Source organism: Ictalurus furcatus, chromosome 27 (genome assembly GCF_023375685.1).
Source record: "Ictalurus furcatus strain D&B chromosome 27, Billie_1.0, whole genome shotgun sequence".
Classification (NCBI taxonomy): Eukaryota; Metazoa; Chordata; class Actinopteri; order Siluriformes; family Ictaluridae; genus Ictalurus; species Ictalurus furcatus.
This window is the reverse complement of record NC_071281.1, coordinates 14,369,223-14,394,700: the sequence shown is the minus strand read 5'-3', so window position 1 is coordinate 14,394,700 and position 25,478 is coordinate 14,369,223. Positions and strand designations below refer to the sequence as shown.

The 25,478-nt window shown below is 36.7% G+C and overlaps 2 protein-coding genes across 4 annotated transcripts; both read right to left on the bottom strand.

Annotated features, from left to right (window-relative positions):
- Nucleotides 1-370: 370 nt before the first annotated feature.
- On the bottom strand, nt 371-12,386 carry dpep2 (dipeptidase 2). Its single transcript, XM_053616511.1, has 11 exons — nt 11,769-12,386; nt 8,947-9,097; nt 7,810-7,936; nt 5,310-5,439; nt 4,499-4,640; nt 4,173-4,242; nt 2,958-3,134; nt 2,565-2,649; nt 1,644-1,719; nt 1,355-1,490; nt 371-589 (listed from the first exon to the last, which is right to left on the bottom strand). Exons 2-11 carry the CDS (start codon nt 9,075-9,077, stop codon nt 371-373), a joined length of 1,293 nt encoding a protein of 430 aa, XP_053472486.1. The 5' UTR covers nt 9,078-9,097; nt 11,769-12,386.
- A 3,073-nt stretch (nt 12,387-15,459) lies between these two features.
- LOC128603159 (uncharacterized) lies at nt 15,460-22,149 on the bottom strand. 3 transcript variants are annotated; one of them, XR_008384985.1, is made up of 8 exons: nt 21,893-22,149; nt 21,689-21,765; nt 21,220-21,603; nt 19,907-20,070; nt 18,244-18,397; nt 16,448-16,916; nt 16,224-16,341; nt 15,460-15,998 (listed from the first exon to the last, which is right to left on the bottom strand). XR_008384985.1 is itself a non-coding variant. In XM_053617409.1 (7 exons), coding segments are annotated over exons 1-7 (1,314 nt in total). In that variant the 5' UTR covers nt 21,958-22,149; the 3' UTR covers nt 16,052-16,340. The 3 variants fall into 3 exon arrangements, 2 of the variants coding, with proteins under 2 accessions (XP_053473384.1, XP_053473383.1); XM_053617409.1 differs by lacking the exon at nt 15,460-15,998 and having other exon boundaries at nt 16,052-16,341; XM_053617408.1 differs by lacking the exons at nt 15,460-15,998; nt 16,224-16,341 and having other exon boundaries at nt 16,373-16,916.
- Nucleotides 22,150-25,478: the final 3,329 nt, after the last annotated feature.

Below are 25,478 nucleotides of genomic sequence, written 5' to 3'. Positions count from 1 at the left end.
TATATAAAGAAAACTAGTCAAGGGATGCACTAGGAACAGGTGCACACATTAGGTAACAGACAAGTAATGAGACAGGGTAGAGACAGAATCGAATACAGAAACACAGGTAAACAGGCAAAGTAAACAAAAAAGCACCTGGAGAGAACTCAACAAAACAAAATAGGGCAGCATTCATTACACTGGGAAACCCACCACATGCTGAGAAGGGGAATTTGCAACAGCATGAAAACCAGGTATAAACAAGGTCTTCAGTGTATATATACTGAATATATGGCTTGAATATATTGCTTCACTATAATAGTACCCAAACTTGCGATGCCCTTTTCACAAAGAATTTCTTGAGACTTTTAAATGAACTATTGTCTCAGAATCAATTCAGATATGTCGGTTTATGTAGCAGCATAAAGTGGAAAAAGAGAACAGTCCAAAACAGAGCACCTGAGCTTAAAAGATTACTCGCTTGCATACCAGATGACTTGACCATTTTTGAGCTATTCGGGTGCCCCAGAACCAAACGGCATTCATTTTGGGCCTCTGCAAGGGGGATTGACACTTCACTGGGAAGAGTGTTGCGTAGTTCATCACGTATCTGTACAGCAGCACAACAAGACAGAAAATGCAGCTATTTTTAGACGTGCAAGACCTTGCAAACACATTCTACAAACAAGGTTGAATATTGACACAGTCTGGGATTACAGTGGAACAGGAAACTGTAGAAACAGATGGCAATAATGATACATCTGATAAGAATGTGTGGGAAATACTGGACGGATATCATAAAATGGAGGACTTGAGTACAATAGCTATTTACATCACATGATGTACTTCGTATAGCAACTGCTTTGAAATGTTATTGCCACAAAAGTAGTTCTTCTGCTTTACATACATAAAATAAAAACTCTCTTTATTGGGGTGCCATACAAGATACAGTAATGTATTACAATGAGTACGTTATTATAAACCTTTGATTTGCCATACAGCCAGAATTACTCTCAGAGCTACTAATAAACACTTAATCAACACGTTCTTACCAATCAGAATCAATGATTCAATGGAGCTGTGGTGTATATGTATGTCCATAGCTGTTTGGTGGCGACCAAGTGATATGGATTTTCTGCCAATGGATCAGGTCTTCCATTTCTAGCTCATATATACACTTTTGCTTACATTCTATTGCTATGAACTTTCATATACTGTATACACTGTGCCCAATTCCTCCTGCAGAGCCAGAACTAATGAAAACTTGGTGATGTTTATGCTCAGAGACACCTGATTCAGCCCATCTATGAAGTACCAGGCTTAGTAGATGTGAGCAGGTATAGGTCATGAGGTTTAAATGAAGGCCCTCTCTCACCTTCTCCACATTCTCAAAGACTCTGAGAAAGTTGAGCCTCAGCACACCTGCCAGGTCCGCCTCACTCCACTGCCTACTCAATAGTTCTCCAATCAAAGCAGGGTATTTAGACACATCCTCCAGACCTTGAGGGAATCTACAAGTAGACACAGAGACAAACACTTTAGAAGGAAACAATGTCTCATGTTTCATGAGATTAAGGACAAATATTTATTCCAGATGCCAGTCTGAACAGAGTAAACTGGAGATCGGACAAATTAGAAATGTGCAAACAGGAAAGTTCTCTTACCCACTGGCCCCGTCGTAGTCACTCCCGATTCCAATGTGCTCTGCTCCGATTACATGCTTAAGATAGTCAAAATGGTCTGAAGGGCACAGGATTAAGATAAAAATTTCAGTGGAGGGGAATATTAAAAAGATGATGCAATATACAGTTTGTATACTGTATAAGTTTTCCCCAACCATGAAACCTTACTATTAGTATTTGGAGGGAATATCAGAATTGATTACAATCCCTAAGACATTTTTAAGGAGATCTTGGACCCTAAAGCTCATCCTTAGTTGTTTTCACACTGAGCATTTGGCAATCAAACACTGATTTTTTGCAAGCATTTGTATTGATTTGGATGTACCAAGTTTGGAGCATTTTAACCGGCTGCCAGAGGTAAACAGTTTTCGAGCTACATTAAACTTAGTTTAAGGAACCAAACTTGTGCGACTCTTTTGCAACGAAAACCTACAGCCACACTGGCACTGGTAGATTAGACTGTACACCACTGTGTTTACAATTACAAATAATTCAATTAATATTTTACAGTAGCCACCTAAACCACTTGTTTATCAGTTTAATGATTCATCAACATATTTTATAGCTGGTTCGGCTTTTTTCCACCAAAAATGCAAATGTTGTGCATGGGCAAAAAGCTGTCAAAATGTTATGTATGCTTCAGGTGCAATATTGTGTGGGCTACTTTAAAAAAAGGCTGTCTTTTGTGTAACTTGTGTCTAGTTGTACCTGTACTTAATGTTAGTTATAAATTCTTATATATTTTACACCTATTTCCTTTCCAAGTTTACCATTGGTTTGTTTTGTGTTGATAGAACCTGATATTTAATCCACAAAAGACAATTATTAGAGACTAAGACATTTTTTTATGGTAATTGGTTTGCATATATTTTAAATATTCTTTACTAAAAGTGCTGAACTCACCAGCTACAAGAGAGACATCTGATTGAGCACCACAGGCTATAAAATCACTGTAGAAGTTCACCATGATGAGTCCTCCATTTGCTTTCTAGTGTAGAAATGGAAAGGATTAAATGAATATAAGTATGGCATCATGATGATGATGATAATAATAATAATAATAATAATGACAGGCCTATTAATACAGATAGATGATACATAGCACACAAAGTTTCCAGAAAAACAGGACGTTTCAGACAAAAGTCCTTCAGCTATACAATCAAAGTATTCCAGAGATACATCCTATAGCCTTCGGTTTATTTCTTTAAACCCTTAAAATCCAAAAGCTATACGAGCCCCTCAATCTAATATACTCTCTCTCTTCTGGCACATTTGCACAAGGCAGCGTGGAGTCACCAGCATGAGAAGCAGTTTATCAGGGACGTTGCGTGGGTTGTTACAGATTTTGTAGGCGGCGGAGTGGCTGAAGATGACCGGAGCTTTGGAAAGTTGCAGCACAGCTTCCGCTGTAGCCCAGGAAGAATGAGACAGATCAATCAACATTCCCAGTCTGTTCATCTCATGCACTACTGCCTGGAGTAATGAGCAGGATGCATACACATAATAATAGATTATTATTGTTCAAAATAAATGCAACAAATATGGCTTCACTGTCCAAACAAAGATTTTATCTTTCTTATTGTAGGACAGGAATGACAAGCCTAACAGGACACCATTAAGTCAAGATCAAATTTACACACACACACACACACACACACACACACATTTGTATTTCTATATCTTTGTTTGAAGGATCCCTACCAGCATGTGACTCAATGATTAATTTACAGTAACACACACACATACACACTAGGCATGTAGTACAATGCAATTTTCATTTAATAATGATAAAGAACATTCATTTAAGTTTGTTTAAAAAAAAAAAAAGATGAACAAAGATTAAAAATATATATATATATATTGGTTAAATTAATTATTTAATTATTTTTTGGAGAACCCAGCAGAGATAGTGCACCTCCTATTCATATCATGTTAATGCACGTGGCATTAGTCCCTTAAGCAGGGTTGCCAGCGCCATGGTTTTACATGACAAGATGGTAGTCAGTGGAAAAAGCAAGTCCAAACAAAGGGAAAGTGTAAGTACAGACAGTGTACCTATAATGTACAGAACAATTTCTGTTTTAATATATGTTGTAAAGATTGGGAACAGGTTTATGGAGTGGATAATAATTGTAAATACTGTACTGCTAGTCAGAAATGCATCAAGACTTTTTGTGCAGTTTTTAACATGCACTTCAGGTAGGTGAATTTTGCTGAGACCTTCCCACTGCTGCCCTTCAAGCTTTTTTGTTGCATCCTATGGGATCCCTGTCCCAATGCATACCACTAATCTCAACATGGAGCTATCTGCCAAGCTTTTTTGCCATATAAATATACAACAAATAAATACTGTATGAATAGGAGGTGTACTATGTATACAGAATTTGTATTTCCTGTATTCGTTTAGAACATCACCTGTTCAATACTGATAATGTATTCATATCCGGTTACATTATGCACATACACACACAAATGAAACTTTTGTGTTAATTTCTAATGTTTTTTGATTACCTTTCCGAATTCTGTCAAGCTTTTGTTTTCTCTCTTGTAGTAAGGGTAATATAGGGAAGAGCTTTCTGCCCTATATAAGAAAATGAGTGAGAAACATCTGCTCAATTATCTTGCTATGCACACACACACACACACACACACAAACATACATTACCCAAATCCAACCAATGAGTAGATGTTATCTGTATGGTGCTCTTTCTCAAAACAGCAGTGACACTGATGTGCCAATGTTGCTGTCGTGCAGAGAATGACCCACCATGCAAATAATAATAATAATAATAATAATAATAATAATAACATGAAGGATTGTGTGTCCATGTGTTTACCAAGGTGTGTTGCAGGTGTGTGTGAGTGCCACAGATCTCACTCCAAGTTGGTAGAACATGCGTAAAGCTGGCAGACTGCTATCAATTGCATGGCCTCCTTCCACACTGATCAAACAAGCTATTTTCTTTGTGGCATTCATTTCTTCAAATATACGCACACACACACACACACACACACACACACACACACACACACACAAACACATCAAAGCAAGTTATGAATGCAATCTTCATTCAAGTACAAATGTGTGGTGATGTGGGAAAATGGCCTCCTGAATGAGCATTATGTTTCGGAAATTGCCCTTTTCCCACATATTATCCCACAATTTCCATTTCTGGGTGTGCCATAGTGTCTGCCTTTAGTGAATATGGAAACTGAGAAAAAGCTGTGCATGCATCCTTTCTGTTATCGGTGAAAAATATCACCAAATGTATGAGATGCAAATGTGCAGCGTCTAAAATATACACAGTGATTATACAATGTAATAAGAAAATATGTTTCTTGTATGAAACACTGCATGTGCAATAATTGTTTATGGTTGACTGAACAAGTATGAAAACATTGTTTAAACCCTTTCCAATAAAGATCTGTAAAGCTTATTTGGATTTGACAAAATTATCTTTCAAATACACATAGTATCCTGAAAAAAGGAACTTTTTTTTTTTTTGGGGGGGGGGGGGGGGGGGGGGTGTTTGCAGAGTATATAATACAACAAAATAGAGTAGCTTTAAAGGAAATTAAAAATAGCAGGTTTTTTTAGGTCAGGAAAGTGGCAATATTTTTTTATCCCTATATACACCGGGTTCATACCTGCAGCGGTGGTAGCCAACTCCAGCTCTGGGTATTCAGTGCACATACGTCGTATCACATCAATCTGCTCCAATGCCAGTCTAACGGCGTCCTTGTCCTGAGCTGTACATAACACATATGCCGCAAACATCTGACAGAGGAAAAGTTGGTCACAGTTCATTAATATTGGTTATTGAATCAGTAAGATATCGACTCAGTACAGGATATTGAATCAGACTAGAATATTGAATCAGTATAGAGTATTGAATCAGTATAGGAGTATGGAATCAGCAGCATCTGTTGGACTTAGCTGTATTAGATAAAGCAATACTACACAATAACAAACAAGCCTTCACTGAGGAAAACTTATAGATTTATTGAATCGTCTGCTTTGACATTTACATTTTCATCTAGTTTCCTACTATATCACGGTCATTGCTAGGACTTAGTTCATTAATTTATGTTAGCAATTCTCCTAGTATTTTATGCATTCACACCCACTCTTTTTATTTAGTCACCAATAAACTAAATAAAATCATTTAAAAACTCTTTTATATTGTGTACAAATTACATGGTTTAATCATAAACTCATTATATAGACAATAAAAGTGAACGTAATGTAAATAAAATATCTGGTTTTAATTGTTTTGCTTTTTCTGGCTTTTTTGCAAGGTCTGACAGTGGGCGATTGCTAATTCAAGACTTTATATCCCATATTTTAAGGGTTTTAGGATGATAAAATATGTATAACTATGAAATGTATTCTTGCTTTTCATGAGGCAGTGAACTAACTTTGAAACATGAATGAGGATATGCACGCCTCAGGTGGTATGTTGTGTGATGTGTATTTTTAGGTTGTGTACACACAGATCTAACTCTTCTCTGATCAGTAAACTCAAGGAAGCATTTATTTATGCAAAGTGCATGCTGCAGTAACACAGTATACAGTACAAACTGCATTTCTGGCAAATGTCAGGCCTTCACATGTAAACCCAGCACTGGAGACCTGTACAGCTTTACAAACTGGAGTTCTGGATAACTGGTTCTTACACATACAGAAGTTTTCCTAAAAATGTTTATATGCTATGAAGGATTTGAATGAAGCTGTAAAGGAGCAGATACAGTGCCCTCCACTAATATTGGCACCCTTGGTAAATATGAACAAAGAAGTCTGTGAAAAAATTTGTCTTTACTGTTTAAACTTTTGATCGTTTGTTTAAAAAAAAAAAAAAAAAAAAACTCACAAAAATATTCTGGATATCAAACAACTGCAAACAAAACACAGGCTTATCAAAAAAAGTCTTTGTTAAATATAGGTGTGCAACAATTGTTGGCACCCCTATAAATTCATATGAGAAAAATATATTTGAAGTATATTCCCATTGATATTTTATATTTTTTTAGTACACCTGGATGACTATTAACAGGAAATTGTTCAACCATGACTAACTCTTTCACAGGGGTATAAATATGAGGTAACACATAGGCCAAATTCCCTTAGCCATTCATAACAATGGGTAAGATTTTTTTAAACAAAGAACAAACGGTTGAACAATAAAGACAATTTTTCACAGGCTTCTTTGATCATATTTATCAAGGGTGCCAATATTAGTGGAAGGCATTGCAGGTGTCTAAACATACAATCATAGTATTTTGCACTCACTGCATTTGGTACGTAGTGCTAAAAGTAGTTCATATTTATTTCTTTCAAATTTAAAAAAATCTATTTAGATTCTGGTGTCAAAACTGCTTTTGTAAAAATCTACTGCAAAGTGTCATGGTAGGGAATAGAACTACACTACCCATCAGCCCCAGCATGTCACACACCTCACTAATTACTAGCACCTGAGTCTTGTTATGGCTTGTTAGAACCACTATTTAAGTTCTGCTTTTTCGCCATCTCATTGTCAAGCTTTTGTTGCAGTTGTCCTTGGCCACATTACTGCTTATAGTCTGTTCATTATGAGCAGACGAGCTGAACCAGCCATGTCAAAACAGGAATAATCATTCTGTGGTCACACTGAACACTGACTTTGTCCATTAAAGTAATCCTCTCTTCCAAGGTTTACGGTTGAAAAGCAGAATGCTGGGAAATTAATTCACTTATTTATTTATTGAATTAATTTTAACGGTGCTTTTATCGATCGACACAAAGCATTAAAAGCAGCTTTCCAGGCATGAACAAGCCAGCGGTCACAGTGGAAAGGGTAAACCTCCCTGAGACAGCATGAGGAAGGAACACTGAGAGGAAACAGACTCAGAAGAGAGCCAACCCTTTTCTTTCCAAAACCAGATAGTGGTAGAAATCATGACTCTTCCACAATTGTATATAGTATCATACATACTGCAGGACAGAGCTCAGAAATCGTTCCCTGATGCTGTGAGACACCAACTCTACCTGTTACACCAGTAATGCCACCACACTGGCCATATTTAACTCTTAATCTCAGCAAAAAATCTGAAAATAAATAAAAAATATATTATAGAATATTTCCAAGGAACAGTGTAAAACAGAGACTACCTGTCCTCCAACATGACCAGCTTTGAGTCGGGTAATATCCGTAGCTGTTTTCGGGCTGTTGTACAAATCAAACTGGCTGAGTTTGTTATTCCTGAGCATGCGCAGGTGCAAAGGGAGGTCATTGTGTCTGGAGAAAGAAAGGAAAGGGATTGTGAATGTATATGTGAGGAATGGTACACTTTCACACTTCACAGTAAGTTTTCTTGGGATTCTAGGCTCCAGTTCTATTCTGTATTTCTGATTTTAAGACACTCTCATCAACTTTGCACAATGCACAAGTGGCCACTTGCAGCACTCCTCTTACCCTGAGACATTCTCTCCAGGATTTTGTGATCAGAGAAATGAATGCAAAATCAAGCAAACTCTGCTACATTCGGAAGAGCTTGCAATTTTTCTAAATTACCACAGATTTTCTGCATATTTGTGCCAAGATGTGTCATGCGACATCATCACAATGGGCATTCAGCCAAAGCCCTCTTCAGCTAAAAGGTCTCATTTACCAGAAATAATTACAGCAGAAGATGGTACAAACCAATTTTGTGCAAATGTAATTTCGCCAATTCGAGTAGTTTTCCGCCAAAAAAAAAAAACCCCACAAAAAATTATACTTTCGTTTTTCACCAAGAGAGTAAAAATGCTGAAACATTTTGCCCTCCCCCCACAAGAAGTTACCATGTTTTGCTTCAAAGATTATTCAACTACTGTTACCACCCTGTAGCACACCATCCAGGTGCAATCATGCAAACCATGTATGCTTTTTTTTTCAGCTCAATGTAGTGAAGAAAATTTCCAACTAAAAGGATCGACTTATCAACAAAGTTTTTTCTTCATCTAGTAGATTTCCAAATATCCAGTAATCCATTAATGTTTAAAATTTCATTAAGGTATCTGAATTTTCAAAACCATAAAAACTTAATTCATTATAATTTAACAAAAGAAGAAGAGGAAGAAAGTCTCTTGATTTCTAGTTTATGGTTTCTGATTTTTGTCCTGAGTGCCATGAATTTTTTCTTCAGGTTCGATCGAGTTTTAGGAAACCTTGGAAGGCAATGATGTTTCCACAACTGGAGATAATAAACTCTGAATTATACCGCCTGTGAATTATCTAAAGCGAGAAAAAGCAATGGGTATCATTACCCATCTATCAGTCGGTACATAGACATCAGCTCCAAAGTTTTACTGGAATCAGACTGCACTCCACGCAGAAGGAGGAGGAAAGCACAGCACAGGCTCAGCTCACATACGCCCAGTCCTTTGAGGGCTAACATGGTCTGGTTCTCGTTAACAGCTATGAACACATAAAAGATTACTCACACATAATTGCATAACCGTGTGCTTTCAAAACAACTTTACAATGTACATATATTTTTATACATGGTGTTTTGTAAGAAATATAAATATAATAATTTTGATACTGCCCAAATATTTCAATGTTGCTAAAGTGGACATGAGTGATGTCATCTTCAGTATTGTTTTGTATTTTCTTACCTTTGTATATCAAATAGTCTACCTATTGCATTTAAAAATATTAATTTATGAAAATTCACATATTGTCAACTCCATAATTACTGGCACCTTTCAAGATAATGGGAACAATTACTGCACAAACCAAGGGTGCCAAACATACAGTCCTATTAAGGTTCTAATACAGCCCACCAAATTTATTTACAATCATCCCGTAACTGGATGGGATCGTAAGTGAATGTAACTGAACTGAAAAATTTGAGAAAAGAGCTAGTCTCTGTTATTCCACTAGGAGGCAAAATAAAGCATTAGCTCAGAGCCATAAACTCAGCTACTGACAAAGTGTGCTAATGATACAAAATTTAATCCCATTTAATCCCCATTACGTCCAGTCTGTTCATCCGTTTTGTATGTGATATATGTTTAATCCATTTATGCATATTTTTTTTTTAAGATAAATGCTAATAAATGAACACATTTAAAAGGAGTTGATGTGTTACTGGTCTACTAAACTAATCGACTTGACATGGAATTAATTATATTATGAAGATTAACCCCAAATAAAGACCAGCTGTTTCTGTAGGATTTTCTTCACATCATCTTGGTTTCATCTGACTGCTGAAACCAAAGAACTGACAAAGCCTGTATAGGGTCTCACTCGTTGAAAGGTGAGAATATGACAGGGGTATAAAAAAAAATTCCAACACATTAGATTCACCGTGGAACACGATGAAGGCCATCATCAACAAATAGAGAAAAAGTAGCAACACAGTGACATCACCAAAAACAGGACGTCCCTGCAAAATTTACGAAAGGAAAAGGCAAAAACTTACCAGGGAGGCTTCCAAGAGACCTACGGCAACATTAAAGGAGTTGCAGGAATATCTGACAAGTACTGATTACTCTCTGCATGTAACAACAATCTCTCATTCTTCACATGTCTGGGCTCTGGGGTAGGGAGGGTTAGACAGCAGCCCTTTCTCACAAAAAACATCCAAGCACAACTAAATCACCCCAAACCATGTGACAAAATGTGTAATGGTCTGATGAGACCAATTCCTAAAGGTATAATAATTCCATAATTCCAAAATGTATGTTTGGCAACAAAAATTGCAGCATCATATTTTAGGTCTGCTTTTCTTCAGCTGGTTTTACCAAAATAGAGGGAATCATTAAAAGCTACAAATGGCAGTTGAATTTAGAGCAAAACCTTCAGGTGTCCACTAGTTATCTGAAGATGAGAAGGAATTCACCATGACAGTGACCCAAATCATACATCCAAATCAACAAAGGAATAGCTTAACCAAAATAATATCAATGTTTTTGAATGACCTAGCCAGAACCCAGACCTGAACACAACTAAAAATCTGTTGGATGACCTGAAGCGGGCTGAGCACAGGAGATTCCCCGTAGGATCAGGCGGATCGAGAACGTTTTTGGAAGAACGAGTACAAAAATATCACCAAGTCTCTCACCCAAAAATACTGTGTGGTATAATAAAATCAAAAGGTGTTTCAACAAAGTACTGATCTGCACAATCATGCAACTAGGTTATTGTGCACTCTTATGCATCTAGGTTATTGTGCACACTTATGCAACTAGGTCATTGTATGTTTTTTTTTTTTTCCTCCGTTTTTCCCCCTAAAATGTTTATGATTGTCTTTCACTGTATTTATTTACTTTATTTATCTTAGTGTCATTCTTTTACTTCACAATAACCTACCATATTAACAATGTGTGGAAACCAGAGGAGAGCATGCAAACTCTGCACACACAGGACCACGGTGGGAATCAAACCCCCGACCCTGGATATAATATAATATATATAATATATAATTATTCAGGTATTGCTCATTATCATGATCCTGAAGGGTGTCAATAGTTCTGGAGTCGACTCAATCTTAATTAATTTCCTCTTGTGAAATCAAGCAGAGCACTGTTTAGCAACTTACACTTCCTAAATTTGCTACCATTTACCAAGTCCATCATTATCTTCTAACTTTACATGGTGTACTGTTTTTGTTTGTTTGTTTTTTCAAAAATATTTTCATAGTCAGATAAAGAGAAAGTGTCTGTGGGTCCATTGTTTTATACTGAGTTAGGATCAGAAACATGTACAGAGTGAAGATTATAAGCTTACTTAAGTGAAAAGACTGATTATTTATTTATTTGTTTGTTTGTTTGTTTACAAATGAACACAAAGCAAGTTGTTAATTTACCAAAGCAGGAGATAATTCATTAGGGAATGTGATATGTGTCATGTATCTGATGATTATCACATCCCACATACTGTATAGAAAATCTGACAAGTTTAGGCATAATCATGTATTGCTGAGAACACACAGCAAAACCGGTTAAACTGAAAGACTGATTTTTTTAACAGCACCTAGAAGGCAATCCTATTTTTATTTATTTATTTAATAATTGCTTACATAATACATATCTCACCATAAAACTACCAAAGTATTGTAGTTTTTTTTTTTAAAAGTACTCACCGGGTTATAGAAGTTTAAGAGCGCTGTTGTGTTGTGGATCCTCTTTTTCACCACCCAAATGTGCTGTTCTACGTCTCCATTAACTGCTGAAGCTTTAATCTGGAGTTGAAATGACGCCCTCTGGTGGACATTTAAAAAAATACACGTGTGCGTTTTATGCAACATTCGTGGTTCCTTGTATTTGCTCATTTGCAAGTTAACTAGATAGGTAACGTTCGTCACGACAACCTTTTGATGTTGGCTTGACAAAGCCAGTCTGGAAGTTTGAAACTGTTTCATAAGCTTGAAGATAGTTTGAAGGTTAAAGTCCCTCAGTGGTGGAAGGAAATTCCAAACTCAATCCGGACAGCATAATCTGTCACTATCTTCAAAAAACAACTAAAGACCCACCTCTTCCGTGAACACCCAGCTAACCCCTAAATTGCCAACCCCACATTATCATAAAAAAAAAAAATCCACAAAAAAAAAAAAAAAAAAAACACCTACTCTGGGACTTACAACTCTACTCTGCACACTTTGCTTTTCTAGAACTCAATTAAAGATCTTGTATAGTAGCACTACTTGTATTGTTCAATGCTTGATATATCGCTTTGCTTGTAAGTTAGATCAGATAGATAGATAGATAGGGTTCCAATAATTGTAGAGTTGTTTAGATAGATAGATAGATAGATAGATAGAGTGTCAATAATTGTAGAGTTGATTAGGTAGGTAGATAGATAGATAGATAGATAGAGTGTCAATAATTGTAGAGTTGATTAGGTAGGCAGATTTAGAGATGGATGGATAGATAGATAGATAGATAGAGTGCCAATACACGTAGAGTTGATTAGTTAGATAGATAGAGTGCCAATAATTGTAGAGTTGATTAGATAGATAGATAGATAGATAGATAGATAGATAGATAGATAGATAGATAGGAAGTGTTATAAATAAACCGTAATTCCGATCAGTTAGAAAAGTCATAGCACACTATAAACATCATAACATACTCCTCTTTCCTCCAGCAGTCCAAAGACATGTGATGTAGCCTGATCGGCATTCCCAAATTGTGTAAATGGGTGTGCGATTGTGCCCTGCGATGAGTTGACACCCATTCAGGGTGTTCCAACAATGTTTGTGTGTGTGTATAATTCAGACTTCCTGCAGACTGTCTCACTTTATTTGTTTTAAATAAAGTTTAATTTATTCTGACTTCCACAACTCCGGGTCTCTGGAAGTTTGTTGTTGTTGTTGTTTTACCGTGGGCATCCTTTTGGGAGAGACGTTTAACCATTTTGATAATAAATATAACATCTCATTAACGTCCTGCACTGTAAATAATGAGCTTATTTCACATCTCGCTGTGTTCCGTCAATTTACATTCAGCTGATGGAGAACTCCTTTAGGTTATTTAACACGGGTTATTCTGATTCTCAGCGTGTACCGGTAGTAACAGGTCACCCGGTACTGACGCGCTGCCTGACATGTAGTCAGTCGGGAATATTTCATGGGTGCACCGTGCAACAAGAAGAGCCAAAGCAGTAGCAGCTCCCCTGGTTACCATGGCTGCGTCCGAAACCGCATACTTACCTACTATATAGTAGGCGAAATACATGTGTTTATCGCAGACGCTCGTTTTCCGCTTTCGGTGCTATTACCGCCAAGTGTGTAAAAGCCGCTTCTGAAAAAAATTATGTGCGGATAGATTACCCGTGTTTTCAGGAAGAGCTGCTGCTTAACCGCAGTATTTATGCAAGGAGTTCAAACAGATGAGTTTAAAATGATGGCAGCGGTTGCATTATGAATGTTGTAGCATAGTTTAATTAGAGTGTATTATTGCAAGAAAACATCCTCGTTTTTGCTTACTTAATGTTAGCATACGCGCGTTTAACGTTAATACGGTCAGGAGTCCTTATTAAGCATGCTTTCATTTGTATTGGGGTAAAATAAATGGGAGGACACGTTGGGGTTTATTAATTGTACACACGAGAGGAAAATTTGTGTGTTAGAAAATAATAGGTGTGTGGCTAGCACTGTTTATGTCTAATATCAGTCAGTCAGAAAAAAAAAACATTTCTACTCTTGTCTGGATAACTCCTAGTAGCTTTAATAATGATATACTTGAAGTATACAGAATGCCATTTTTAAAAATATATTTTATATTGATATTTAACTTGGTTAATAAAAATAGTATCTTGTTTAATTGGCATGTTTTTGTGTTTTGCTTTGGTACCGAAATTGGTACAGAGTACCGTGGAATTTTACCGGTATTAGTACCGACTACTGAAATGTTGGTACCGTGACAACCGTAACACACACACACCCCACCCCACCCATCAACAAAATGAAGTGGATGAAGATCGTCTACACATCTCTACAAGCTTGTTAGTGATTACAGAAAGGAACTTGGTGCTGTTTCGCTCTCCAGGACCTGTCAGGCTTAATTAATTAATTACCGGGGTGCCAATCATTTTGAAGTCAATGTTTTGTGGGGAAACATGTAACACTAAAACTATAGAACATCACTGTAAGTGTAAACTCAATATATTGTTCATTGTTCATTATTGTTTTTTTTCATTTTTTTTTTTCTGGTTATTTTCATGAACGGTGCCATTATATATGGAAGTGTGTGTGTTTGTTTAGGACTCAAATCAGGAATATAAGCAATAAAATATATTTAAACTCATTAAAAACAGAAATAGAGAGTGTTTGAGGAGGGAATGAGCAGCTAAAAAGCTATAAAGTGGGTGAAAATAATGAAAATGAAAATAAAATAGATACTTGGTAAGTATGATTTCACTGGATATGTTTAACATTCAGCTGATCAGTGGATGAGCTCTGAAATTTCTGCCACCAGATGGCACTATGGCTTTGAGCAAAAAGGTAAGATGGAGGAGTTCAACTATATGAACTGCTGTAACTTGCAGATTGGTTCTCAACAACAACAACAAATATATATATATATATATATATATATATATATATATATATATATATATATATATATATATATATATATATATATAATATATATTGGACAGATTATCTGATGAGAAAACTCAGACCTCGATGGGGCCGCAGTTTAAAAGTAGATAGAAGAGAATGACATCCACTCTGGTTTCTCTTGTAAAACAGCAATACTGTTGAAATGTGATATCACTTAAGATGCAATTGGCACAAACTGAATGCTTGCCTTTTTAAAGGGATATTACCATATATGGTGATGCTAAAGGAATGGCTTAAACCATTATTATTATTATTATTATTATTACTATTATTATTATTATTATTATTACAATGTTTTACGTATTTTCCAGGAAGTCTAAACTCACAATTACATACATTTCATGCTCGGCATGTTCGTGCACCAAAGTGAGAAAAGCATGAAACCCTCCATGAAAGTGTGTGTTTTGTTAGAAACAAGCTAGCCAGCTAAAATGAGTGATCATGAGTTTGTGATTTATTTACTTTATTGGACAGCAACTGGTCACTGTTAAACATTTAACCAACTAATATGTCTATGTTGATTGAGAGTCATTCAGTGAGAGTCAGGAAGGTCTCCTGAACTCGGGGTTGAAGGGACTTTTCTTCGTTTTTTTCCTAGTCAGAGGTCAGAAATTCCTTGTTATAAGCGTTAGCCGAATGCACCTTTAGACTCAGGTCTATAAGGTAGTGTTTTGTTGATCAGTACCGCCATCTGCTGGTGGTCTAATGTTACGAATTTTACGTACGAACGCGTATGTTTGAAGTCTTTGGTCATGGTCTCCATATTTCTTGTGCTCATACAGGAAATACACATTCATAGAAATGATCACATAATTATGATCTATCATAGATCAGTTTATCAAAGAGGCATGCTCTGTTGTAGGGTTCTACGTGGAACATTCATAAACCCCACATAAACACTTCAGATGTATTTTTTTTTTAAGATAACTATTTATTGTTTATTGTAAAGATGGTTATTCCAATTTAATCGTCACTCACTGTAATGCTACCTGCTTTAATATATTTATATACACAGAGGAATTAGAGAACAGTAGCACCTTTACTATTTTAAATCATTTAGGCATATAAGACAAACTATAACAAAAAAGAAATACATTTGAAGTTCGGCCAGTAAAAACATATACAGTTAAATATACAAACTGTTTATTTTACCAATATCGATTCAGTAGATTTATAATGTTTCACTGCATTTTGCTGGTTCTTTTGATCAAATTCTGCAGCAAGTCATTACGGGATACCAAGGATCTAGAAAAAAAGCATATATTACTACATCAGGAAATAAAAATACTGTTAAATAAATACCATTTATATTACTTTGTCAAAGGATTAGGTTAAAGGGATTTTTGTATTTACAGGCCTGGATTTTGATTCAAGTCTAATTTTATTTGGATCTATAATTAAACAATGATCAAATGATTCAATATGACTAATATTTATAAACTAGTAGAGATTAATGGTAAAGGACTTTACCTGTGATTGTCCTGTAGAAGATGCAGTGTTCGTTCCAACTGCTTTAAGAGTTTGTCTTGCTGTTGAAGAACTTTTGTTTCTCTGTCCAAATGTACTCCCAAGTCCAACAGTGTAGTGTCTTAATACACACACACACACACACACACACACAGAGAAGACACATGCAGTATGTAGGTCATGGTAAGTCTACATATTCACAGGTTCTACCTTATATAAATGCTCACCATTTTCCAAACTTGTGATTATCTTCATTTTCTCTGCTCGCAAAACGAAGTTCTCTTTTAAAGCCGAGATCAGTCTCGTCTTCAATGACTCCTTCAACACAGAAGTATTTAAAGTTTATTCGGAAACACAGAAAGTAAGTCTTAAAAATGTGATTTGGAAAAGAAAAAGAAAAAAACAGAAGCAATACAAAGACCTGTTCATGTTGAGTTTTGGCAAGTTGTCTCTTCAGCTGTCTAACTTTGGAGACATCGATTGCTGATCGGTGTTCTCCGCAGCTTTCGCACTCCTCGTTTCCACCCTGTTCATTCCCCAACATGCTCTTTACCTGCCTTGATTTCTCCACATCCCACCATTCTCTGCTCTCCCGCTTTCCTTTCTGCTCATCCTTACGTCCTCTTATATACTTGTCCTCAGATTGGGATGGTGGAACCGGGTTAGTTAGAGGTAATAGAAGGAGGATGGCTTTTGCTGTGAGCAACCATACAAGTTTTTCGACAATTATTTAAGAATTTAAATTAAGTAAAAAAAAAAAACATAATTGGTGTGTAGGTTAATATGTTTTTAAAGATTTTTTCTCGCCCTGTATATGTGGACACGGGTAATATTACAGCACGAGTTCATTCAAAGTTATTTATTTAACAGCATCTAAAGCTGTCAAAACATACAATGACATTTTGTACATCAACATTAGCTTAGCATGTAGCTTAGCATGCATGTTCTGTGTCTAAAAGTTTCCTGGAACCATATGTTTCATTAATCTCATGTGTTTGGTTTATTGGGCTGTTTATCATTCATGTGAGTTTTTCTACCATTTTGTACAATCATTATCAGCCATTCAAGTATTTTGGGGTTCGGTGGTATTTGAACATATTCTAAATATTCTAACAATTCATAATTTAATATCTTGACTGCAACTTCTGGAACATATGTCACTTATTGTCATCCTATTTGAAAATGGGAGGTTTCCGTTATGAAACCAAAACCATGATATGTGCTATATGTTTATCATATCATGAATTTTTGCGCTGTTCTTCCCCTGGTCCAACTTCTGTTGTTAATATTCGGATGCTACTGAAGGTCTTGTTTGAGGTTAAATTAGGTAGATGAACTCCAAAGGTTGTTAAAACTCCAGTAACATGACTGGTCCTGTCATCTACTGTACACTGTAGCCAAGAGATTGTGGACACCTGACCATAACACTCATGCATACTTTTTGAACATCCCAATCCAGATTTAGTCCCCCTTTCCTGTGATAATAAGCTCCACTCTTCTGGGAAGGCTTTCCACTAGATTTTGGAGCGTGGCTGTGGGGATTTGTGCTCATTCATACACAAGAGCATTAGTGAGGTCAGGCACTGATGTTGGGTGAGTAGGCCTGGGGTGCAGTCAGCGTGCCAGTTCATCCCAAAGGTGTTCAGTAGAACTCTCTTTGCAGGATACCCCAAGTCTTCCACTCCAATCTCAGCGAACCTTATTTTCATGGAGCTCGCTTAGCACATAGGAGCATTGTCATGCAGCAACAGGTCTGGGCCCCTGTGAAGGGAAATTGTAACGCTACAAAGCATACAAATACGTCTTATACATTGATGTGCTTCTAACTTTCTGGCAACAGTTTGGGGAAGAACCACATACAGTACGAGTGTGATGGTCAGGTGTCCACAAATTTTTGGCTATGTATGGTGTGTATGGTAATAATCTTGGAGACCATTGTTACTCAAAAAAAATAAAATTTCAAGTTTAAAGGCCATGTAAAAATTTCACATTGCCTAAAGCTCACTTCGTAATGGATGCATACCCATAAAGTTGAGATTGAGGTGGAGAGAGTTTTGTCCATTCCAGTGCTCGTCCACCAGGTCCAGAAGAGTCCTCAACACAGCGCACACATCAGGACCACAGGGCTGGACAGCTGGACCAGACAAAGAGCTTCCCTGGGCTTCTGGAACGATCAACTGAAGACATACAGTATCAAGCACCACTCAGGTGAGATTGTTGGTAACACTGTTTATTTTATACAATAAAAAGAAAAGAAAAAGGGCAGTGATCATGAAGCTATATGACACCTACTGTGTATATATGCTCTTCAGGACAACTGACATAAACTTACATAAACATTTATAAGGACTTATTCCAACAGACATCATTTGTCATCCAAACCGCAATAGCTTTTATCAGTTTTGATGGTGTTTACATAGCACTTGTGTTGACAGAAGCCATGGCACTTTCTGAGTTGAATTAATGTTCACCACCATGTGTCAAGTATCTACTGAAAGTGCTCACTAATAAAGCTCTCAAAAAGTTATGCCACATCATCACTGTGTCTTTGAACTACAAAGTCAGTTGTTCTTACATTCTAATATAACTCAGCTCCGAAAGTGACATAACACAAACTTATGTCAACAAAAAAAGTGACTTTCAGCTTGACATTTATCCTGATAGAAGTACTCTTTGTGACAGTTGACATTTTTTGAAAAATGTTTATGTAGGTTTATGTCAGACTTACAGTATGTAGGTGTCATACTGTATATCCTTGCGTCCAAAACCCATAAACAAAGGGTTTTTTTGTTTGTTTGTTTGTTTTTAAATTCTCTGCTAATTGTAAATGTAATTTATTCCCAATGAAATTCTCAAAACAAACAAACAAACTAACTAAAAAACTTTCCAGTGGTTCTTCGTGGTTTTGTAATAGTTAGTGGTGGTATTTTGTGTGTACCATGTTGATCTTAATGGTTTTTGATGACTTTCTAATAGGATTCTTTATAGTAGTCTAGTGCTCTCTGCTGGCATCGTTATGTTATGCCGTGGTTTATTGATCATTGAGAGTAATGGACTTTTTTTTGATATTCAGATCTATAATTATGCTTTATTTTAGAATATTTGCCAGAAAACTGATATATACACTGTAGCGTCCATGTTTATCTAGATAGGGCTAACAGATATTCTATCAGGATCCAAGAATATGAGTCGTTATACACCAAATATATCCTAGATCTGAAACAAGAATGAATAGGCTTAATGAATGGAAGCCATTTATTTCCTGATGGGGAAACGTTTAAATGGAAACCATTTGGACAATTTCTGTTAGGAAGTGAAACAGTATTTCTCTTTTTGCAGCTGTAATAAATGACAGTAAAATTCTTTCCATATGAAGAGGATGGGTTCTCTGTTGAGTCTGATTCCTCATGTCATCCCGGGGAGTTTTTCCTTGTCACCGTCGCGTCTGGCTTGCTTGTTATGGAGAAATTTAAACCTATATCTGGATTTCTGTAAAGTTGCTTTGTGACACTGTCCACTGTAAAAAGTGCTACAATAATAAAATAAATTGAAATGAATACATTACCAATCTTGTGGTCTAAATTAGGGGGACTGAAGTCATGGAGAATACTCAGAATTTATAAAACATTTATAATCTTATCAATGTAAAAAAAAATAATAATTAATACATTTTTTAAAAAGCCAACCTGTTCCTTGGTTTTTAGCCGTTGTTTAGAAGTCTGCTGGGTCTCCTGTTTGTCTGGCTGTGATAAGGAATTCATGCAGAGTCTATGAACTGGTGATCTTTCCTCTTGCCTCATCTCGAAAAATTGTATGGCAGCATCAGGTAGGTGGGTCGATTCATACAAGTCTATAGAATAACAATATGGATACATTTATTCAGGTTATAGGAAAACTCCACTCTAAAGCACATTAAATAAGATCAGATAAGATAATACTTTATTAATCCCCAGATGTAGAAATTAGGGATATGTTTATATTGAAATATTAAAATGCATTAGATGGTGCCGTATTTTCTTATTCCTGTGAGAAGTTAGAGGTGTGTCACGCTGATGTCACAGCATTGCTAGTGCAGTTACAATGGCATTTAATGGAAGGAAAATTTAAACAATTTCAAATACAAGGGATAACAATAAGACTTCACTGTTGGCTCCAAAAAAAACAAAGGAGTAAGAGTTTCTTTTACTCAATCAATATTTCCATGTCATATTAACATGAAATTCAGTGTAGAAGTTAGACAGAAAGACAGAAAGTTCCAGAATGCAATGCAGCTATATGATGCAGTTATATGACGCAGCAGAGACTTGGCTCGGCTAGTTAGCAAATTACATCATCATGAGCACGATGGGGTTGATGGTGATATTAGCGTTAAAGTTGAAGCTGTTTGAGAAGAGTGTACCAATGAGGAGGTGAGAGAGCTTAGACTAAAGGACTAAATGCCACTGCATTGCTGTCTTCAGGTAGACCTGAAGCAAGGGTTAAATCCCACTGCTATCAGCAGGTAGTATAATGTGGGTAATATAGGAAACTGGTCAGTGGCGGTTTGGTGGTTAATGCTCTGGGTTACAGATCAGGAAGTCGGGGGTTCAAGCACCAGCACTGCCAAGCTGCCACTGTTGGGCTCTTGAGCAAGGCCCTTAACCCTCTCTGCTCCATGGGCGCTGTATCATGGCTGACCCTGTGCTCTGACCCCAGCTTCCTAACATGCTGGGGTATGCGAAGAAAAGAATTTCTATGTGCATATGTATATGTGACCAATAAAGACTCATTATCATTATCAAACTGTTAACCAAAGTGAATGTGAACTCGTTATGAAAAATTTTGGCTGCAATTGAACATTAGAAACATTAATATACAAGTTCTTCAGGTGGATTTCTCCTTTAAATGCTTACATTTGACACGTTTCATATTGCCACAGCAAGATTTTTAAGAGATTTTATGATATCATTTATAAGGGTTTCTATAAAATGAATGTAAAATGAGAATAATACTTTAGTACCCCTGGTAAGGCGAAGCAGTCTGTCAGTATGTGATTCCAGCTCTGTGTGTGTTTCAGCCAAAGGGTGATTCATTGAGGTCCATGACAACACAGCATCCCTAAAATTCTTATCCCAGGGTTTATTAGTTCCTTCTGTAGGCTCAGAGTCCAAATATAAAGATCTGATCTCTGGTGTACTCTGTGTACGAGTGAGTACTGACTGCTGATCAGATCTTGATAATAAAGGAGATGCGTTTTGTTTTAAAATCCTACAGAAAGGCATTGTCTTTGGAAAGCTGTTTGAACGTTCCTGTTGAAAAGTCACTCTGAGATCTTTTGATCGTGGAGGAGGAGAAGAAGGGGAACGGAGAACAGAGTGAGAAGGACCAGGAGATAACTTGTCATCTGAAAGATTCAAAATGGCACTGTTATTGTTTAATCGTTTGTAGTTATTCGCTTGTTTGAACGTTGCATGTTCTGCGTCTCTTACATTCATCAAGGCTGGAGTTGTGCAATTCCATAACTCCAAACTGCCTTAACTCCTTATCTGCAGATACCAGAGTGTTGCTGTTCAAGAGTAAATAGTACACATAATACAATTATGTCTTCACATTCAATAATGAATCATTCAAAATATTAATATACTTAAATAATTAAGCACAATTAAGTATCATATCTGGTGTATAGTGCTCACCTCATAAGATCCCGTTGATCACTTTGCGTTTTCTTTTTCTCTTTCGCCGCTTTCCCAGAATTCATCCCTCACTCGTTAATGCATCATCTTATCCAAGCTTTTCACTTCTTTACCGTTCTAATTCAGAGTCGATTGTTTTTACACCAGCTGAAAGATATTTCAAGTTCACTGAAAGTGGTGAGGGCAGAAAAGATTCTCTGTGCAGCCATAGAGACATAAAGACTTGGTTCAACAATGTTACAGCTGAAGGCGTGGAGACTTGAAAGGTCAGATATCACCATAGCAGCACAATGTAGTAACATTTAAAAGCAGAGCTGGTTATCCATTACAGCTCATTGCTCAGAGGTCTTTTCAAGTTCCTCACAACAGGTCGCGTAGTTAAGTAATGACTTCTGATGACCCCATTGTTCAGATTTCTGTAGCTGTTATGATGATGAAAAGCATGTGTAAATTACTGTCATCTCTAGTACAACTGTGAACTTTATTTCTTGTTGAAGTGGGTAGTGGGATTGTCTCCCCAGTCCCCACGAGTGTGGAAAGAGAATTCAGGTTACATTGGAGTTTGCAATACTTTTTTTTTTTTTATCATCAGCCAAACAGAAAATTTCTGAATTCATTCTGCTGCTTCCATCATGAGTTATATCATCAATAAAGATTAGTGACATTGGATTGTGATGCCTTCACCCCTGCCCTATGAAGGTTGTTTGTGATGTCACTGACTGTTGTTTTGGGGGTTTTTCTTCACAGCTCTCACATTGTTTCTGTCATCAGCTGTTGTTTTCCATGGTTGACCCATTTCGTGTCTGTTGCTCAGTACACAAGTGGTTTCTTTCTTTTTAGAACGTTCCAAATTGTTGTATTGGCTATTCCCAGTGCTTGTGCAATGCCTCTGATTTTCCCTCTTTGATCAGCTTCTAAATGGCTTGCTTTTCTCCCATAGACAGCTCTCTGATCTTAATGTTGGCTTATCCTTTTTAATAACAAATTGCAATCTTCACCAGTGAAACTGAAGGCTAAAACCAAGAGTAGATGTTAAAACCTATTTATTGTTTAAACAAGAGCTATTTATCATTTAAACAAGAAGCAATCTAAAAGGACATGACCTCAAAGCCAAACGTCTTCAGTCTACAGCAAAAACAAATGAATTGGCCTTGCCGTTCTAATAGTACGTACATTGACTGACTGAATTTGAGTGAATTTCACGCTTCCAAAAAGAATTTTACAATTGCAAAAATTGTTTGAATTCAGACAACACTTTGCTTTTCCATGTAGTGCACACTGTTCACTCGATATGCTTCGGCATACTGAAGATGAATGAATGAACGAATTCATTAATTAATGAATTAATTAATGACCTAAATTACTTAAAATACTGGAAGTAGAGGTGTACACAAGACTTTTTTTTTTCATCCCAATCCCATCCATTCCCACAGTGTTTAATTTTGTTTGTTACTGTTCATTATATATATATATATATATAAATAAATTTTTGCCAAAATACAAGCAAATTAGTAATTTAATCCACAGCAGTGCTAGCCATTATTAAGCACAATAAATCAAGGATGAAGCTGTCCTTTTTTGGTCTGCAAGCTTCATATCTGACCACCTACACGAAAATAAAAATCAACCACTCGTATAATATTTTAGTCCTTATCCACATGTAAACATCTTAACTGGAAACTTGGTATTTTGCATAAGCAGGATTTCACAAAGACATATTTGGAAATCAGGTCTATTTCAAAGGCATTATGATAAGAAAATGAAAAAAAAAACGAGATGTTCTGAAATCCTGAGAGATGAAGTATGGCAACAGAGGCGAGTTTGATCATAGCTTTTAGTATGACCTCATTTATATGAAAAAGACTGAAATCTCTGCTTTCTCTGAGAGCAGGTTAAATATATAGCTTGCTATTGGGTTTTCTTTAAGATCAATACCTTTTAAAAAAAAAAAAAAAAAAAAAAACATATTATTAACCTATTATGGTTGTAATCTGAACAGAAATCAATCGAATATGTGTAATGGATGTGAGAGACAAAAGTTTGTCAAAAATGCATTCAGTCAGCTGCACAACTTCTACACAGAACATATAAATAGATCAAACTAATACATTTCATGAAGTTATCCCTTTAAGATTTCATTTGAATTCAGACTTGATATACAGTATGCCCTGTGAGCCATATCAGTTCGTGTTTTTCTTGCTTGTATATTATCATATAATAGCTACAGCAGTATGACTCCGGTCTTCATGTAGTAATATACAGCACTTCCACACCCTACTCCAAGACTACAAACTAAGTTTGACAAGCAATTCATCAGGCAATTTATTATAAATTGAGGAGGAAGCAGCAGCAGAGCTCGCCTAAGGAAGGGTTCAAGGAATTCATCAAGTCGTGGCTTAAGGCAAAAAGGGGCCACATTTGAACAGATCCTGTCTGAGATATGGTTTTGATTAAAGACTTCCAAGGAGATGTCCCAAACAAACGTTGCCATGAACCAGCGTGTTTAGTTACAAACACACGAGGCAGGCGAGAAGTGCTGGAGCCAGGTGCCGAGCTGTTATTTTGTGTACGTTTCTGCTGCCATGGTGACGGAAGGACCCACTTCGGCATCCTGTTCCTCTCAAACAGCAGTGGAGGGGCGGTGGACACTTCACATCATTCTGTCCACTGTCCACATAAATGAGTAGCTTGGGCCTGGCTGTGTGTGTCTGGATGAGACAGGACATTAAGATCTTTTTTTTTTCTAATCCAGGCTTGACATTTCCAGCCACACACACACACACACACCATAAACTGTTATTAAAGCAGGCTTACATGGTTCACCACAGAGAAGAAACTGTATTATGTCAATACCAGGCTACAAGGAATGGTACAACACATGCACAGACTTTATAACTATGCTATGCATACATTTTAATACATTTTTATTTTTCATATTCTGATCTACAGTACATTTGAGTGGCTATATTTGCTTCAATGTATGAATCACATTAATATATTGCTCATATATGCTATATTGCTTAAATAAATATGTTTGTCATTTTTATATCAGCCTTCAGTATGAAGAGGAGAAATTGTTAACGTATGGAATAATAAACCATGTAAGAAATATAAAAACAGTCTAAAATGAAACTCCCACCACATTTTCTGCAACTTAATGTATTTTATACTCTAACGTTTAATCTTGACAAAACAACATTAATCATAGGACCAAAGTCAAGGAAAATGTAAAAGTCATTCTTTGGATATCTGAAACATAGATGTTCATTATAGGGCACACTTAGTGGTTAGCACGTTCGCCTCACACCTCCAGGGTCGGGGGTTCGATTCCTGCCGCGACCCTGCGTGTGCAGAGTTTCCATCTTCTCCCCGTGCTGTGGAGGTTTCCTCCGGGTATTCTGGTTTCCTCCCCCAATCCAAAGACATGCATGGTAGGCTGACTGGCATGTCCAAAGTGTCCGTAGTGTATGAATGGGTGTGTGAATGTGTATGTGATTGTGCCCTGCGATGGATTGGCACCCCGTCCAGGGTGTACCCCTCCTTGTGCCCGGTGCTCCCTGGGCTAGGCTGCAGGTTCCTCATGACC